General features: G+C 46.8%; 1 protein-coding gene across 1 annotated transcript in view; it reads right to left on the bottom strand.

The window, feature by feature from the left end:
* The window catches only part of LOC135824786 (exportin-6-like), a 32592-nt gene that overhangs the window by 4563 nt on the left and 9420 nt on the right, over nt 1–18609 (bottom strand). Inside the window, exons 10-25 of the mRNA XM_065337490.1 lie at nt 18512–18609; nt 11984–12089; nt 11065–11157; nt 10709–10784; nt 10149–10302; nt 9293–9388; nt 8642–8792; nt 7516–7662; nt 5118–5192; nt 4339–4453; nt 3365–3520; nt 2689–2803; nt 1853–1912; nt 1354–1465; nt 979–1046; nt 254–386 (exon numbers count right to left, since the gene is read on the bottom strand). The exon at nt 18512–18609 is cut by the window's right edge and continues 33 nt beyond it. Of these exons, the coding sequence (XP_065193562.1) occupies nt 254–386; nt 979–1046; nt 1354–1465; nt 1853–1912; nt 2689–2803; nt 3365–3520; nt 4339–4453; nt 5118–5192; nt 7516–7662; nt 8642–8792; nt 9293–9388; nt 10149–10302; nt 10709–10784; nt 11065–11157; nt 11984–12089; nt 18512–18609 (1755 nt within the window). The remainder of the gene's footprint in view (nt 1–253; nt 387–978; nt 1047–1353; nt 1466–1852; nt 1913–2688; nt 2804–3364; nt 3521–4338; nt 4454–5117; nt 5193–7515; nt 7663–8641; nt 8793–9292; nt 9389–10148; nt 10303–10708; nt 10785–11064; nt 11158–11983; nt 12090–18511) is intronic.

The raw sequence follows: 18609 nt of genomic DNA, 5'->3' as shown, positions 1-18609 counted from the left end.
ATGGCGGTGAGGAACTCTCGCAGAACACAAAAGTACTTTTGATGATGTCTTTACAAACATCTCCAGTAAAGTCAGTGCACAACACCATTGCTGAGGCCGCTATGGACAAGCTCAACAGAGTGTACAACCTGCAACATACTCTACTCCACCCGGGAGAACGTAGCAGCAGCAGCAGCAGCAGCATTATCGATATCACTGGTTTGTGCGTTCAATCAAACACATTTCAGTAGCAGCAGCAGCAGCAGCAGCTCACCTGCATGATGGCAATGAACTGTTCCTGGTGTTCACTGGGTTCAGATTCAGCACTAGCAGTACCACCCACACCACCCACACCACCAGCACTACCAGCACGTACTCGAGCAAGCAGATTGGACGGGAAAAAGAATCTGTTACAACAACAACAACACCACCACCACCAACACAGAGCGTGGTTTAGGGATTTTGAATTGAAAGAATTGGGGAATATACAGTAGACAGATCGGAACGAAAATCCGGGGAACAATACATTGTCTCAAAGAGTTTCGGGCCCGCAAGCAATCATCAGGCGATTCCTCATGATCGCTTGCGAGCATGAAACTGAGACAATTTTTATACCACCGGACTTTTGCTTGCATTGAACATCTGAATTCCGTGTGCATTGAGCACTTTGACCGGTAGACAAGGTTCTTCTGTAGTAAGATAGGCGTAGGTAGTAGAGAAAATGAAGACATGGAGTTCCATAACATGCACATTCTATGCATTGAACTTGTGCTTCATATAACAACGAGTACAAGCCATATAACTATAAGAATGAGCTAGGTGGATATCTGTGGACACTGGGTCTGCAGTCAAAGACAGTATGTGAACAGAGAGAGAGAGAGATAGAGAGGGAGAGAGATAGAGAGAGATAGAGAGATAGACAGAGAGAGATAGATAGAGAGAGATAGAAAGAAAGATAGATAGAGAGAGAGAGCACAGAGCAGTGAAGAATGCACATACCTCCAGTGGCACAGTAAGACATCTCTCAAGACATCAAACAACACTGTCTTCACGTCAGGATCCGGTCTCTGTATTGCATACCCATGTAGCAGTGCATATGAATACGAACACACACACACACACATACATACACACACACAAACACACACACACATACACACCATACCATAAAAGAGTAAGTTGCCTGCAACAGTGGACAGTCTAGTGTTTGTTCAGCTAGTGCTGTTGACCAATGCCCACTGTTACATGACTCACAAGGCTAAATCTCATCATCTGCAGCAGCACTGTACCTCGAACTACTCTTCACCAAATCATGAGCTGCCACACAAGAACCTCCAGCAAGATAAAGACAAACACACATACACCGTACCGTACCTCAGCTACTAATGGGTAGATCTGCTCCATGCAGAACGAGATGATGGTCGGTAAGAAGGACTTGAACGATGAGCTGGTTTCTTGGGTAAGCAGCTGCAATATCGTCAAAAACCTACAAGAAAGAGAGAAAGGGAGGGAGAACGAGAGAAAGGGAGAGAGCGAGATGTCACTAGTAACACCACTACCTCTGTTGTTTCGCAACAAGCTGGAGGTCGGCAACTTCTTTGGACCGCCTTCGTATCCAGTTCTTTTCAATACTAAAAAGCTTTCATGAAATGTTGGTTCAGCTCGTTCTCTTGGTCGCAGTTCTAAAATTATTGTCGACTCGCCACCACTATCCAATTTGAACAAACTTGTGCTATAATCCACATAACAATAGGCAACAAAACAGTGTGATGCAGGTGCATCGAAAATGCCATCATGCCATTGAAAATAAGCAAATCCAAATTATACACGAGGCAGAGATTCATTGGAAGCAGAGCATCTGCAATACACTTACTTTTCTATCACTTCACAACCTTGCCGATGAGACGTTCTCAGCGTTGTTTGCAACACATCACTAACATACGCAAATGCATTCGCGCACAAACGTGAGCACACACATGCGAGCGCATGAACATGTACACACACACACACACACACACACACACACACGTGCATAATCAGACCCATGAAAGCAGTCAAAGAGCAGTAATAGGAGGGCTTAGACACTCCTTGGTGAATGAGAAGACTGGGTTTTACAACAGGTATGGTGAACCTCGCCTGAAAAGTGCTTTCGGCAATGATAAATTAGGCACACTTGACTAATTCACATGAAGTGATACAGTAACCGGGACGGCAAAAAGAAGAGTGTGTATGTGTATGTGTGTGTATGTGTGTGTGTGTGTGTGTGTGTGTGTGTGTGTGTATGTGTGCGTGTGTGTATGTGTGTGTGTGTATATGTGTGTGTGTGTGTGTATGTGTGTGTGTGTGTGTGTGTGTGTGTGTGTGTGCGTGTGTCGTAGCGTCGTATGGTGTTCGCTGTTCTCGCTGCAACCGTCAGTTCCGTCGACAGAGTGACCTGAGTCGTCATCTCCGTTTCTGCTCCTGACAATGACTCTGGCTCCTTTCGAAGTGGTGTGGCCCTTGTGGCAACCAAGCTACAGTAGTAGTAGTAGTGTGTGTGTGTGTGTGTGTGTGTGTGTGTGTGTGTGTGTGTGTGTGTGTGTGTGTGAGTGTGTGTGTGTGCGTGAGAGAGAGAGAGAGAGTGTGTGCGTGAGTGAGCGAGAGAGAGAGAGTGAGTGAGAGAGTGAGTGAGAGAGAGAGACCAAGCGCTAAAGTTACTGTAGTACATACTTGCTGAAGAGGGACATGATCGTTTCTGAAGTTCGCTGTGCAAATGAACTGCCAACTTGAACCTTGAGGGAAGCAAACAGAGCTCGGAAGAACGCCAGCAGATCTGATGCAACGTCTGCAAGCACACAGCAGAGAAGAGAGAAAGAGCAACTGTAAAAAAGAAGTAAAGTTTGCACATCCGCGTAACCACTGGCTTACAATTGTGCTGAGAAACACAACCAGCTTAGAGCAGCTATTAGGCCAGCTTGTATAGATAATGGTTTTACCAGCCACTCTCTTCAAATTCTGGAAGAGGCAAACGTTTGACTTGGCCAATCTATTCCTATGCACATTCCTGCCTTTCATTCTCCCATATTTAATCACCAGCACCCAGCACCACAAACGCAACCACGAGTACCACCAGCACCACCACCAGCAGAGGCCAACAGCCCTAAGGCAGTCCAAGCAGCAGAGAGCAAGAGAAGTTGCCAACTAGAATAGATACTGTTTGTAACTCGGACATGCATTCAAGTCACGCTCATACATTGGTGTAGGATACATCTGAAATACGGGAAACCCGCACACTGCATCATAAAACTGGTATCAGCCTGAAATTCAGCCGGAACGGCACCAATAGTGGAGTTGCACACTCTGACGGGTTTCTGTACTCTTGATGTAATTGATAGTGCAAACTCACCAGCCTCTTGGATGAAGATAGGAAAGAGATTGAGCGATGTCTCAATGGCCTCCATCAGTGCTTGATGTAACAAGACCTTGCAGCGAGTTTGTTCATTCTCCACACTTTCCGTCAAGCGACGCAGAATTGTCAGTGTACACTTGATGACTGGCTTCACTGTGCGTCAACATCACACCAGTACACACCAGCATACACACCAGTAAACACAAACACACACACAGACACAGACACACACACACACACAAACGCGCATGCACACACACACACAGACGCGCACAGACACGCACACACAGACACACACACACACCAGCACCAAAGCAGAATAAAATACACAAGTTAGCTGAGATCAGGTTTCATAGCACAAGACAATCAATAGTTACAATGCAGAGTGTGGGGACTTGTAAATTTAATATGCTCTGTTTAATTGTAATCCCCCCTTTGCAAAGCTATTTGCTCCCACTCCAGAGCATGAACGCACATGAACCCCAATCAATCTCATGACCAGGCTTACTACATGTTACATGATGTACCATGTCTTCCAGAGCATAAGCTGCACCCAGATTTTCGTCACGATACACACATCTACCCTGTATAATTATCACCGTTCATTTGACCATCATAATATAAGCCACGCTGACTTTCTTGGGGTGAATCATGCGTGTTTAAAGTGCACCTTATACTCTGGAAAATACGGTATGTACCAGCATTGTCCAACACATACACATATCAGCATTTCCTCCGCGTCTCAGATAGTAGTAAGGAAATACAAGTGTCAGGTTGCTTATCACTGAGTGCATGTACAGTGTACAGTCGTGACCTAATAAATCCGATCCGCCAGTCAAAAGTAAGACAATTATTACATCATGCCCGTTCCCAACACTGATCCGAGGGCCGCATAAGCATTGGCGCTGCTTTCGGCACATAGGGTGGATTTCTTTGGACACAACTGTACAAACTATACATGCTATACATACCTCTGCTCTGCATATTCTTGTCCTCGGCCAGCCCAGCCTGACGACAAAGCTGATGGAACGACTGCGTTATGCCATTCACTAACTTGCGCAACTCTTCACTACGCGCTGGCCATTGCTGTGGTACAGCAGTAACAACAACAACAACAACAACAACAACAACAACAACAACAAACATGTTTTAGATGGATGTGTGGCGGCTCTTTTATCTGAACCCCTCGAGACAGCCCCGCTCACCGAGAGGTGCTGATAATCAGCACTAAACTGTACATGCAATCACGCAATACCAGACACCCGCGTCGTACAGTAAATAGACCAACACCTAGCAAAACGCAATGGAGGAGTTCAGCACATGCAGCAGCATCCATGAAAGTGCCATGATGGCAATCGCAGCAACAGCAACAGCAAAAGCAGTACAGTCGCATGTAGCTTATCTGGCAGTCAGTCACCCGGCACGTCACTTATCCAACAGCGCACTGACAGCCCGTACACTGTATACATGTATTTATGGTCCTACTTCAAGTAAATATGGACAGTGAGCATCATGAGCGTTGCCGTTATGCAACCTTACATACGAGTCAGTCTATATGGATGTGCACAGCGACTGTCTCACGATCATAACAGTAATAGAGCATCAAAAATACAGGTAGAACCATGTGTACAGTCCTTTTGATGCGCGAACACATATGTACCGGCTTCGGTCATCTGGACAATTCATATATCCAACCGTGACCGGTGCCGAGGGTGCTAGAAAACTGCCACACAACAGCAGTCTGACTCACCTGATCAGCCTCCGCAAATCCCGGCCAGGGTAGAAGCAATGCACTAGCTAATGCATGGTACACTAACAAGTAGACCTGCATGGCGAAGAAACACACAATTGAAAACCAACACCATTGGACGCCCATCGCCGGAGGCGATGCTAGCGATGCTACAGCAGAAGCCATAGCAACTTGTGCTGGGATTGCACCATTCAACAGCTTGCAAGGCTGAAGAATTGACCGCCACTATTCAGCCTGGTCTACACCACACAGCTATGAAGTGGCTTTTTTCTGGCCAGTGAATCCCTACTTTTTGGTCTTTTTATTTTTTTCCCGCACACACATCACACCACATACTCCGGCATGCACTGGCTGTTGGTAACCACCCAGGAGAATGAAAGAAAAGTCAGGAAGAGTCTGAGAAAGAGAAGAAAGACGCGTGTGACCACAATCGTCGGGAATCGAACCCGCAACCTATCGATTGGAAATCGCTGCACATACCACTGCACCATATGGGACACACAAACACACACAAACACACACAAACACACACACACACACACACACACACACACACACAAGTCGTGTTGGAAAAGGGATTGTGTGTGTTCTCTGTTTGCTCTTTACTGCCTCTCTGCATTGCGTGCTGTGTACGAGATGTTGTACATGGCCATGCTCCTTCTCCACAAATGAAACTCAACTCTTCTCCAGCTTTACTTTGTGAAGCGAGCACAAGAAATTTTCAACAGTTTTATCACACGACTTGCGGCGTGCAACACGTGCATTCGGCATAGTGCACTAGATGGGTACAGAACCGAGTTGGGTACATGCACACAGAGCCCTCCGGTGATGTAATGGAAACTGACCTGGGGGCGCCAGCTTTGAACTTCGGGACGGATTTTACCGAGTGCAATTGTACATGTACAGCAGGGAGTCGTACTCAAACTAGGGAGGTGACACGGCACAGAAATCCGTGTCACAGGGGTTGACTCGCACCCGTGACCCCTCGTTGTTATTTTTGGAATAGTTCAGTCCAGTCCAGTCCGAAAGGTCATACTCGGATCGACTCGCCTTCTGTACTTCACCTCCAAGCGTGCAACGCAAGACCCGCAAAGTATGATTTTTCTGTGGGGAATGATTTTGCCATTGATCAAGTTTTTATAGGAGTGCTCAAGCATACTACGATTGCTGAGACGTCCCGAGCACGCTTGTTCAGGTTCTCTATTTTTGACGAGCCGGTCCTACAGCCCCCTACATTGTATCTAACGACGTAGGAGCTGACAATGTAAGAGGATTTCCCTGGAAATAATGATGATGGTGGTGTGACTGCTGCAGGAAAAATGCTGGCTGTTTATGACGGTATGACTAGATGTACAATGTAGCTCTCTTGTATGGTACTTAACCCTGCTATAAATGTGTTGTTTAGGAAGATTGGTGTATTGTGCAAGTCATAAAGAAGAAATGGGGCAGATACACGACTTACAATTTTCAAAAACCAACTTCGTGTTATGTCTAATTTGTGTCCAAATTGTAATATTTAGACATGACAATATCATTGGCTGTACTTCTCTAATATGGTACATAACCCCTGCTATAAATGTGTTATTTAGGCAGACTGGGCCATTGTGCAAGTCTTAAAGAAGAAATGGGGCAGATATACGACTTACATCTTTCGAAACCTGGCTTCGTGTTATGTGTAATTTGTGTCAAAATTGTAGTATTTCAACATGACAATATCACTGGCTGTACTTCTCTTATATGGTACTTAACCCCTGTTAGAAATGTGTTGTTTAGGAAGACTGGTGTATTGTGCAAGTCATAAAGAAGAAATGGGGCAGATACACGACTTACAATTTTCAAAAACCAGCTTCGTGTTATGTGCAATTTGGGTCAATTTTTAGTATTCGGATTAACCTAGGATACGACTCTGAACAGTTCTGAACAGTTACCGCAACACTACACGCTGTCTCATAACTGCTGCTGTTGCCATCACTGCTATCAAGTAGTTCGGACATGGCAGGAGGTAAACAAATTGCTGGTAGTCTTTCAAAGAATACTGGCGAGTGATGGGCTGTAAACGAAATGTGCTGCCTCAATAATTTCAAAAACTAGACACCCATGCGGCACGCTTGGAGGTGAAGTACAGAAGGCGAGTCGATCCGAGTATGACCTTTCGGACTGGACTGGACTGAACTATTCCAAAAATAACAACATGGGGTCACGGGTGCGAGTCAACCCCTGTGACACGGATTTCTGTGCCGTGTCACCTCCCTAGTTTGAGTACGACTCCCTGATGTACACTGATGGCAGCGTGGATAAGCAAGGTGCATTGAAAAACATAAGTGCACATACATTTACGCGCGCACACACACACACACACACACACACACTCCAGTGCCAGCAATCCTATTCAACATACCTTCTCAGGCAGCTGCTGCAAGTGGCCCTGTGACGCAGCTGATGCCAGCTGTTGAAATGACGATAATGAGAAAAGAAACTGCGGTCTAACGGTGGACGATACGGACAGCAGCAGGTGTGCAGAGCACAGCTGTACACTCTCCGGTACCTATACAAGATATACACACATGACAGGGAGAAGAACAGTACTAAATATCCGGTACATTATACAATATACACATGGCAGAGGGAACAGTACTCTCCGCTGCCTATACAACATACACACATGACAGGGAGAAGGAGAGTGCAGGAAACGTACTGAGTGCGTTTGACTATGTCCGCGCACCAATGTTGAATCCATTGATGAATCGCTCCAGGCTATTCACATCACCCCATGTGAATACCGGGTAAGGGTGAATGGATTCTGAACCAATTCCAGGGCTCATGACATGAGATCGAACGGCGAGATTCCATTCATGAATCGATTCACGGCAGTAATTGAACGCACCCACTGGAAGTACGTACAGTGGAGATCGCATGATAAGCAGCACTTTGTCACACCACACAAAGCACGCAATTACAATGTTACTCACATATTAATGTACTGCAGGTTCTGGGGTCAAGGCTGCAAGTTACCGGATCAAAGGCGCAGGTTCTGGGGTCAAGGCCAAAGGTTGCTAGGTCAAAGGCGCAGGTTCCGGGGTCAAAGGCGCAGATTCCGAAGCCAAAACCCCTTGTTCCGGGGTCAAAGGCGCAGTTCGGGGTCAAAGCCACATTTTACGGGGTCAAGGCTGCAGGTTACGGGATCAAACTGCAGGCTACAGGGTCAAAGCCGCAGGAGCCGCAGGTTACGGGGTCAAAGCCGCACTTTTTTTTCTCAGAAGTCCAGGCTGTCTCATTTTCATACGAAACGAATACAAACTGAATGTGACATTTGGTCGAGAGAGAGAGAGAGAGAGAGAGAGAGAGAGAGAGAGAGAGAGAGAGAGAGAGAGAGAGAGAGAGAGAGAGAGAGAGAGACACACACACACACGGCGTATCATATACGCCAATGTGGATATGACACAAGGAAATACGGTAGTTGAACTAGAAGCTAGAGCAGCTGAGAGGCCAGAACAAGTAAGCAGTAGGAAAGGAGCAAGACTTACCGAGCTTTCAAAGAATGCAGCAGAGATCTCGGTCATGGTGGATACCAGGGCAACAAGTTTGTCCAATGCTTCTTGGTTGTGCTGCGCTTCCAAGTTGAGTTGATGCAGCCAGTGACAGTAGGCACGTAATGCCCCTAGCAGCTCACCTTGACTGTCATAACAACACACACAAACACACACATAGGCAGGCAGACACACAGACAGGCACACAGACAGACACACCACACACACACCACATAGACATGGATGCACCAACACACACACACACAAGCAAGCTGAAGCAATGGTTGAGCTGTGGCGTATAGAGCTGGGGAAAGCTACGCAAGTGACCCGCATACCATGTACTGTAAAAGTCATATATATATAACAAAGTGCTAACTCTAACGAGTTAACGAGGAGAAATCTGTCGTTAAAATTGAAATCGTTATACAGAAATCGATACATATACTGTCCTATTGAGCGTTGAGAATGAGTGAAAATCGTTACCTTTGGTACACGTAAACTAGTCAATTTTGGGAAATCGTTATATACTAGTATGCGCCTCGTTAGAATAATGGCTTTTACAGTATAGTACTACAAGTAAATACAGCACTGCCAACAGACCAACATACGCAACAACTATGAAGTCCAGCAGCAGATTCCTCCACTTACACCGAATGAAGTGCCTTGGTGAATTCCACGCTACCTTCTGATGATTGCAGGAGATACAGTTTCTCTTGGGCTGTTATTAATGCCAAGTGCAACAGTCTGCAAGCCAATCACAGGACACACAGCATAAACACCAATAAGTTGAAACAATACATGGACACACACACAAAGAAAAGCACATCCAGTTCGGCAAACGCACAGACAGAATGACAGCATCAAACAACAGCATATATGTGTGGTTGGAAGCACGACGGACTTTTCCTTTTTGCGTCATTTTGGCAGAAGTACAACCAAGTGCGCAGGCTGTCAGCCCTGGTCTTGTAGATCGACTGTCAGCTCATCAGGCTCAGGACACATGGATCTAACGTTTGTTGTTCTACTTGACTACTGCAGTTGTGATGTACAAGTTATTTCTACTTTGACTGGCTATGCACGATGGCATCAGAGAGCCAAATGGCCATGAAGCACTGAGGTCATAAAGAAACTCCACCAGGGCCTAGGAGATCGTGGTGGAGTTGCACACTGTCAAATATGTACTCTTGATGCAGGTGATACACTGTCAAATATGTACTCTTGATGCAGGTGATACACTGTCAAATATGTACTCTTGATGCAGGTGATGGGAACATCTGAACAGCATACTGTAAAACGGCTAATTTTAGCGCCAGGAGTGTTTTCGCTAAAGTGTTGTCGTGCCAATAGAAATTTTGCAAGTACAATTGTAGTCTCTTTTTTTCTTCTAAAACTAGGATCGTTAAAATATTTCATTGTGAACTGGTCCTGATTCAGAAAACGCAAAAAAAGTTATCCGCTAAAATTATCCGTTCTACAGTAGTGGAGTGTGTGTTGTGGTACATACCTCTCCAGAACAGCTTGTCCGTCGTTGAGAGTGCTGAGAAAGTACTGGCCAGTGTAATGCTCAGCGAGATTGCCCATAGCCGTCAGTAACGTACTCAAGTCACGCAACATGTACACCATGTTAGGTGAGTCACGTACAACTACAATATCTGATCCTAAATACAACAAAAGCAGCAGCAATAACAACAACCATTTTATCGGCGATCGTGCCATCGTGAGAATAAAAATTCAATTCAAAAACTCATCATGAGAATAAAGATTTGAACAACAGCAACAGCAACAACAAACAACAACAGCAACAACATCTTGTAGTGGCCATTGGCCATCGTGGGAATAAAGATTCGAAACAACAGCAGCATCAGCAACACCAACAACACCAATGTGAGAATAAAGAATTGCAACGGTAGCAAAGACAACCAGAACACAAACAAAACATGTGCAACAATGCCGAGACCGTCAAATGCCAAAAGCAAGAGCAGCAGGAGGAGCAGTAGTAGTAACCAAAACAGCCGTGTCACGGTGTGCAACGAACAGGAGACAGGAGACAGGACTACTACTCACTGATAGGCGAGGAGGAGATCGCAAAACTGCGTTTGACTTGCAGATACGTATCTGATAGCTCTACACAGACAGGCCACTGGTGGAGCCGAGGAATGAGAGCACAAAGAGAGAAAAAAAACGTTTGGAAATTTGTATAAATGGATCTAGTCTACTCGCAATAAGTCGCACAATTTTTTGCAATCTGGAAGGCATGAATGTTCGCATACGTGTACGTTACACTAAAGGGGCCATCCGCAAATATAGATATTTATTTAGAAACGAAACTAGTCGTTTAGTCGTTCGTTTGTTCGAGAGAGAGAGAGAGAGAGAGAGAGAGAGAGATGAACAGCAGCCACAAAACACTGTTTATCACTTACCAATCGCTGGAAGACGGGAGAAGTAAAGAGATGGGAAACCTTGGACATGACATCCAGCGATGTCGTTAGGAAGATCTGCCAATCACTCATCTCCTGGAAACAGCAGCAGCAGCAGCAGCAGAAACTTTCTTATTAGTCCTGAGAACACAATTTTCAAATGCCAACTCGCATGAATACTGTGTACTAAGACCGGTCAATATTCACATTGCACAGCACAAGTGGATCACACAGAACTACAGTCGTGGCCAAAGAAATCCGACCCGCCAGTCAAAAGTAGCACCGCGATTCTATTTCAATCACATCATGCATGTTCCAAAAACTAATTTGTTTACATGAGAGGTTTCAACCCGGGTCAGATTTCAACCCGCCATGTACACAAAATGAATGGCGCGTTTACATGACGCATTGCGCTTGACCCGGGTTGAAGTACTAACGTACTTCTGTGCGTATCTCGCACCAGGTTTGAACAGCACTGCACATGCAAATTTCGCGCGAATGGATTCACGTGACCATACAGGACTTTAGAAGTGGACTTTTGGCGGCAGATCAGTATTTTACAGAACGTGGGTTGGATTTCTTTGGCCAAGACTGTGTACATTGGGGGAACAAGAATGACAATGATATGGCTATCAGCACTGGCAGTAACGACGCTGCCGCAGTCACCAACACCGACTATAACTGTTAGCAAGCGTACAGTGTACATAACCCCCCTGCGACGGCAGAACTTCACATCACGTGACAAACCTGTACCCATTATTTGCACCCTGTGCATGATAGATACAGGGTTGCGTGCTCCGGGTTCAACTCTTTTGTGGTCACTTTGCACTGTTTGCCAGCGTAACCTATTGAACCATGTCACGTGATATGAAGTTCTGGCGTCGCAGCAGCAGCAGCACACTAGTGGTAACACACAACTCACCTCTCCATCGGCTTCTGTGTCTAAGTCATCTAACTCATGACTGTTGAAACAGAAACGTGCTTTGTCCAGTACTGCTCCACACAGGACTAACAATGCTTCCTCATACCTAAACACAAGACGAAGTCAAACACCAAGAGGAGAAGCAGCAGCAGCAGCAGCAGCAACAGCAATATAATTATATAAGCACACGATTACATGCACTTCAGTGCGATATGCCGTTTTAATCATAACATTTATGCCAGAATTTTTTCGGCAGGAGCACGAGGCAGCCATTGATGAAAAGGAGACTGACACACACACACACACACACACACACACACACACACACACACACACACACACACACACACACACACACACGGAATAACATCACAAAGCTAAACGTCCAACATCAGAGAGGTTGCGCATAACAAAATCATGTAGCGCTCGATGGATCCTGCAACGACGATAAAGGCTACAAAAATCGGTTGACTAGGACCTTGCGCAACCGTGGGGAATTGCATGCGGAGTATGGGAAATAGGTCTCGACAGTCGGGCATGCACGTGTCCAGTGTACGACAGTCAAGCTATTGTACAACATTGTTTGACAGCATGGTCGTGGCAATGGAAAATAGGTTTCATTGCTCAGCTCTTTTTCAGTCGAAAGTTGGCAAAGGTTTGAACAAATTTCATTAGTGTAAAAATGGCTAATTTTAGCGACTTGAGCGAAAGGAGTGTTTTCGCTAAAGTTTTGCCGCGCCAATCGAAATTTTCCATGTACAGTACAGCACAAGTCATCATTCTTTTTCAAGTCTGAAACTCGGATCGCTAAAATATTTCATCGCGAATTGGTCCAAATTCAGAAAATGCTAAAAACCTTACCCGCTAACATGAGCCGTTCAACACTACTATATGCTGTAATGGGGAAATCTTATGAATTTTCGCTTTGTGTAACCTCTCTATTCTAACATTCGCTACAGTCCATTTCAAAACTATAGACGCGTACCTAGGCAAAACCGTTATGCCAGCATCTATACCACATAAAATCTGTGATCACTTTGTGCATAATTTTTTCCAAATTGGGCGTCTGTTATCCAATCGTTTAGAAACTATAATTATGACAGTAATTGTGGAGCGATCCTGAGCAATATTCCGAAAACTATTCTCAAAAAGTTCCAGCCAAATTTGAAATATTTCAAAAACCCTACGCGTCTATAGTTTTGAAATGGACTGTAGATTCCTACGTCATGTACTAGGTTCCCCGTGCATCTTTTCCCTAGCATGCAAACAGCACCCTGCACTCTTGCGATCCCGCGCACTCTACTACCCGTATTTTCCGGAGTATACGCTACATGTATATACGCTGCAATTTAAACACAAGTAATTCACCCAAAAAAGTCGTTGTGGCATATACTACCATGGTCAAAATAACAGTGATAAATAATAGGCTAGACGTCTGTATTTCGTGACAAGAAAACCTGGGTGCGGCTTAATGCTCCAGGGTGGCTTATACTCCGGGAAATACTGTATTCAGTACACTAATTTCAGAAATTTTAGGTGCTCAATATTTTCGGTATGAGGGCAAATGGCCAGGTTAGGTGAACAGAAATTTTCGGTGTAGAGACACAGTTCCCCATCGGAGTATGTGTGTTAGTGTTTGTTCGGTGTATTGAAATTTTAGGTATGAAACAGACGCACCAGAAGTACCGAAAGTAAAAGTACACCGAACATTTGTGAAATTACAGTATCCCGTCCGCTGCATGCATGACACGCCCCGTACACATAGCTCCTGTGTCTCTATCCCCGAATGATACCTACAGTCCAGTGACCTCCCCCCCCCCCCCCCCACCCCCCCCCCCCCCGCCACACCCACCACCCCTACCATACAAAGGGCATAGCTTCCCCGCATTTCAGTATTGCACCTTACATCCCGCTGGCCTGGTTAGCTGCACCCACTCCCACCACCCATACAAGCACCCGCAAAAGCTACCTATTTTCCGTGCACGCGCGCGCGCGCGTACTTTGGCCGACAAGGTGTGCAGAATTTCTGAAGAAGAATAACAAGAGCAGCAGCGCTCGGAACAGCCGTGCTGGATACTTCCAATCCCGACACGATGAGGAAACTGCTTGTGGACAGCCACAGCCCCGAGTCAACTGAGTTTCTGTGTCCATCTTACTTGCAAGGATTTGCTGAAGACAAGTAAAGTCTGATATGCACTCTGGCAGGAACTGTGATTCTGCTAAGTTCCCTCTTGTATGAAGCTGATGTCTGAAATATTATATATTCTCAAAATATTCTACAAGTATTCCTTTTGACCCTCAGGTACTAGCCGGAATGGACCGATATAAGGCTTTGTTCAGGTTGTGGATGGTGACGTCATTCCTCTCCTAGAAGACGTTACCAAAGGCCTCGCAATAAGGAGCACGGAATCAGCGCACAAGTTCCGACTTGTGCAGAAAACTACCCGCCGGCTATCAGCCAGCTACTGGCCAGTGTGCCAGGACTTTCACTGGACACCAATGTGGCAACCTTGGTAAAGTGGGCAACAGCAATGGACCCATATCCGGCTTTGTTCAGATTGTGGATGGTGATGTCATTCCTCTCCTAGAAGACGTCACCAAAGGTCTCGCCATTAGGAGCACGGAATTAGCGCACAAGTTCCGACTTGTGCAGGAAACTGCCCGGCTATCAGCCAGCTACTGGCCGGCGTGCCAGGACTTTCACTAGACACCAATATGGCAACCTTGGTAAAGTGGGCAACAGCAATGGACCCATATCCGGCTTTGTTCAGATTGTGGATGGTGATGTCATTCCTCTCCTAGAAGACGTCACCAAAGGTCTCGCCATTAGGAGCACGGAATTAGCGCACAAGTTCCGACTTGTGCAGGAAAACTGCCCGGCTATCAGCCAGCTACTGGCCGGCGTGCCAGGACTTTCACTAGACACCAATATGGCAACCTTGGTAAAGTGGGCAACAGCAATGGACCCATATCCGGCTTTGTTCAGATTGTGGATGGTGATATCATTCCTCTCCTAGAAGACGTCACCAAAGGTCTCGCCATTAGGAGCACGGAATTAGCGCACAAGTTCCGACTTGTGCAGGAAAACTGCCCGGCTATCAGCCAGCTACTGGCCGGCGTGCCAGGACTTTCACTAGACACCAATATGGCAACCTTGGTAAAGTGGGCAACAGCAATGGACCCATATCCGGCTTTGTTCAGATTGTGGATGGTGATGTCATTCCTCTCCTAGAAGACGTCACCAAAGGTCTCGCCATTAGGAGCACGGAATTAGCGCACAAGTTCCGACTTGTGCAGGAAAACTGTCCAGCTATCAGCCAGCTACTGGCCGGCGTGCCAGGACTTTCACTAGACACCAATATGGCAACCTTGGTAAAGTGGGCAACAGCAATGGACCCATATCCGGCTTTGTTCAGATTGTGGATGGTGATGTCATTCCTCTCCTAGAAGACGTCACCAAAGGTCTCGCCATTAGGAGCACGAAATTAGCGCACAAGTTCCGACTTGTGCAGGAAAACTGCCCGGCTATCAGCCAGCTACTGGCCGGCGTGCCAGGACTTTCACTAGACACCAATATGGCAACCTTGGTAAAGTGGGCAACAGCAATGGACCCATATCCGGCTTTGTTCAGATTGTGGATCGTGACATCATTCCTCTCCTGGAAGACATCACCAAAGGCCTCGCCATTAGGAGCACGGAATTAGCGCACAAGTTCCGACTTGTGCAGGAAAACTGCCCAGCTATCTGCCAGCTACTGGCCGGCGTGCCAGGACTTTCACTGGACACCAATGTGGCAACCTTGGTAAAGTGGGCAACAGCAATGGACCCATATCCGGCTTTGTTCAGATTGTGGATGGTGATGTCATTCCTCTCCTAGAAGACATCACCAAAGGTCTCGCCATTAGGAGCACGGAATTAGCGCACAAGTTCCGACTTGTGCAGGAAAACTGCCCGGCTATCAGCCAGCTACTGGCTGGCGTGCCAGGACTTTCACTAGACACCAATATGGCAACCTTGGTAAAGTGGGCAACAGCAATGGACCCATATCCGGCTTTGTTCAGATTGTGGATCGTGACATCATTCCTCTCCTGGAAGACATCACCAAAGGCCTCGCCATTAGGAGCACGGAATTAGCGCACAAGTTCCGACTTGTGCAGGAAAACTGCCCAGCTATCTGCCAGCTACTGGCCGGCGTGCCAGGACTTTCACTAGACACCAATGTGGCAACCTTGGTAAAGTGGGCAACAGCAATGGACCCATATCCGGCTTTGTTCAGATTGTGGATGGTGACATCATTCCTCTCCTAGAAGACGTCACCAAAGGCCTCGCCATTAGGAGCACGGAATTAGCGCACAAGTTCCGACTTGTGCAGGAAAACTGCCCAGCTATCTGCCAGCTACTGGCCGGCGTGCCAGGACTTTCACTAGACACCAATATGGCAACCTTGGTAAAGTGGGCAACAGCAATGGACCCATATCCGGCTTTGTTCAGATTGTGGATGGTGACATCATTCCTCTCCTAGAAGACGTCACCAAAGGCCTCGCCATTAGGAGCACGGAATTAGCGCACAAGTTCCGACTTGTGCAGGAAAACTGCCCAGCTATCTGCCAGCTACTGGCCGGCGTGCCAGGACTTTCACTAGACACCAATGTGGCAACCTTGGTAAAGTGGGCAACAGCAATGGACCCATATCCGGCTTTGTTCAGATTGTGGATGGTGACATCATTCCTCTCCTAGAAGACGTCACCAAAGGCCTCGCCATTAGGAGCACGGAATTAGCGCACAAGTTCCGACTTGTGCACCCCGCCAACAAAGCACCACTGCCTTTTTCCCAAACTGACCGGGCAATCATGGGGTAAGTTCACAATCACCACAATTACCACACTGCACAGTACGTAGTGCATTGGAATACTCAAAGCTCAGCATTTGAAATGTAACAGTTCGTTTTCTTCTTGCCTTGACGTGTTCGTTCTCAGACCAAGCTCTTACAACATTGACAAGCAGCGTTCACCAAGATCCTGTAGTGCGCAAGTGGACTCGTGCAATAAGCATTACAGCGGACACCCCACTTCTTCTTGTCTTGACGTGTTCGTTCTCAGACCGAGCGCTTACGCCATTGATAAGCAGCGTTCACCAAGATCCTGTAGTGCACAAGTTGACTCCTGCAATAAGCATTACAGCGGACATCCCACTTCTTCTTGTCTTCACGTGTGAGTGCACAAGTGGACTCCTGTAATAAGCATTACAGCGGACACCCCACACTCACACCTGGTGTGTTCACCTTGTACTGTCCTCATGGCATCTGTTATGGGCTCGAGGTGAGCCGTCCCGTGTTTGACCTCCTGCTTGAACTGCTGCTGGCACTACCTCCCATGCCACGCCAAGCACCATACACCCACAACATTGCACCATCATTGAACACTCATCCTCGCCAGACATCTCGTCGCGGTTCAGTGTACGCCCCTGTCGTGCAACATCTTTGTCTTGGTCGTTTTTTCTGACGTTGTCCGTGATACCTCACTGTAGTTACTGTCACGGCACCTGTTTTTTATCTTCTCTTTGCCACCTCCCCCCCCCCCCCCCCCCCACACACACACACCATAGAACATAGCTTCCCGTGTTCCAGTACTGCACCCTAGGTCCGTCCCGTAGGCCTGGGTAGCTGCACATTTTTCTATCATCCATACTTGCTCGAGTACACAACCCCAACGCGTGTGCAAATCCCGCATACAGTGCTATCCTGACAGGATTTCTAGTTGACGAGTTTTCGATGTAATGCTTCTTGCATAAGCGATTTCCGGCACACGTGTTTCCTTGAACTACAGTGCTGGGAACTGAAATCCGACCCCTTAGAGATGCGTTCACATTCTAGCGGTCTCAATTTCGTAGTTTTACTATCCCGTGTTGGGTCTTTGCGATGTGAGCGCACCGCTCAGGGGGTTGGATTTCAGTTGCCAGCACTGTAGGTTGTACAGGATCAAGTGAGCATGTGTCAACCGAAGGTAAAGGAAATGTCTGATAACACGCGTACAACACATACGGCATCATTAAAAATGACATCAGCTTGAAATTCTGACGGGACAGCACTGATAGTGGAGTTGCACCCTCTTACGGCGTACGTACTCTTGATATTTGCCAAAGCCACCCAGGCCCTTTATCTAGCCCTCCCAGGCGCTTGCTCGGACTCTTTTACTACAACGAGAACAATCTCCGCTACTGTTGACCTGTCCTGTTGCCATTAGAAGTAGTGAGAGCCAATAAAACACATGGTACATAAATGTACACATACTGTCGCGGACATGGAAATCCAGTCGATTGACCGCGGCCGGCGCCCTCAACGCCTACAGAACGTAAGTCGTTGCATGCAGTGCACAATCATTGATCCGATGCGACCAGCAGCAGCAATACGTGCTACGGCTGCATGGCCAGCGCCCTGGGGCCGCTAGACGTGCGACCGGATTTCTATGTCCACCACAGTAGTTTGGTGTGGTGTGAGGCAACGTAATATCACATGATGCATGTACATACTTTGCCACCCGCCGACGCTTGGCATCAATCTGTCCACCCGCCGAAGAGAGCGCAGCTTCAGCTTGTACATGCAGGAAATCAATGAAGTCTATCCAGAT

This window comes from Sycon ciliatum, chromosome 9 (genome assembly GCF_964019385.1).
Source record: "Sycon ciliatum chromosome 9, ocSycCili1.1, whole genome shotgun sequence".
Lineage (NCBI taxonomy): Eukaryota > Metazoa > Porifera > Calcarea > Leucosolenida > Sycettidae > Sycon > Sycon ciliatum.
The sequence above is the reverse complement of the archived record's forward strand: the minus strand, read 5'-3'. Positions and strand labels throughout refer to the sequence as shown.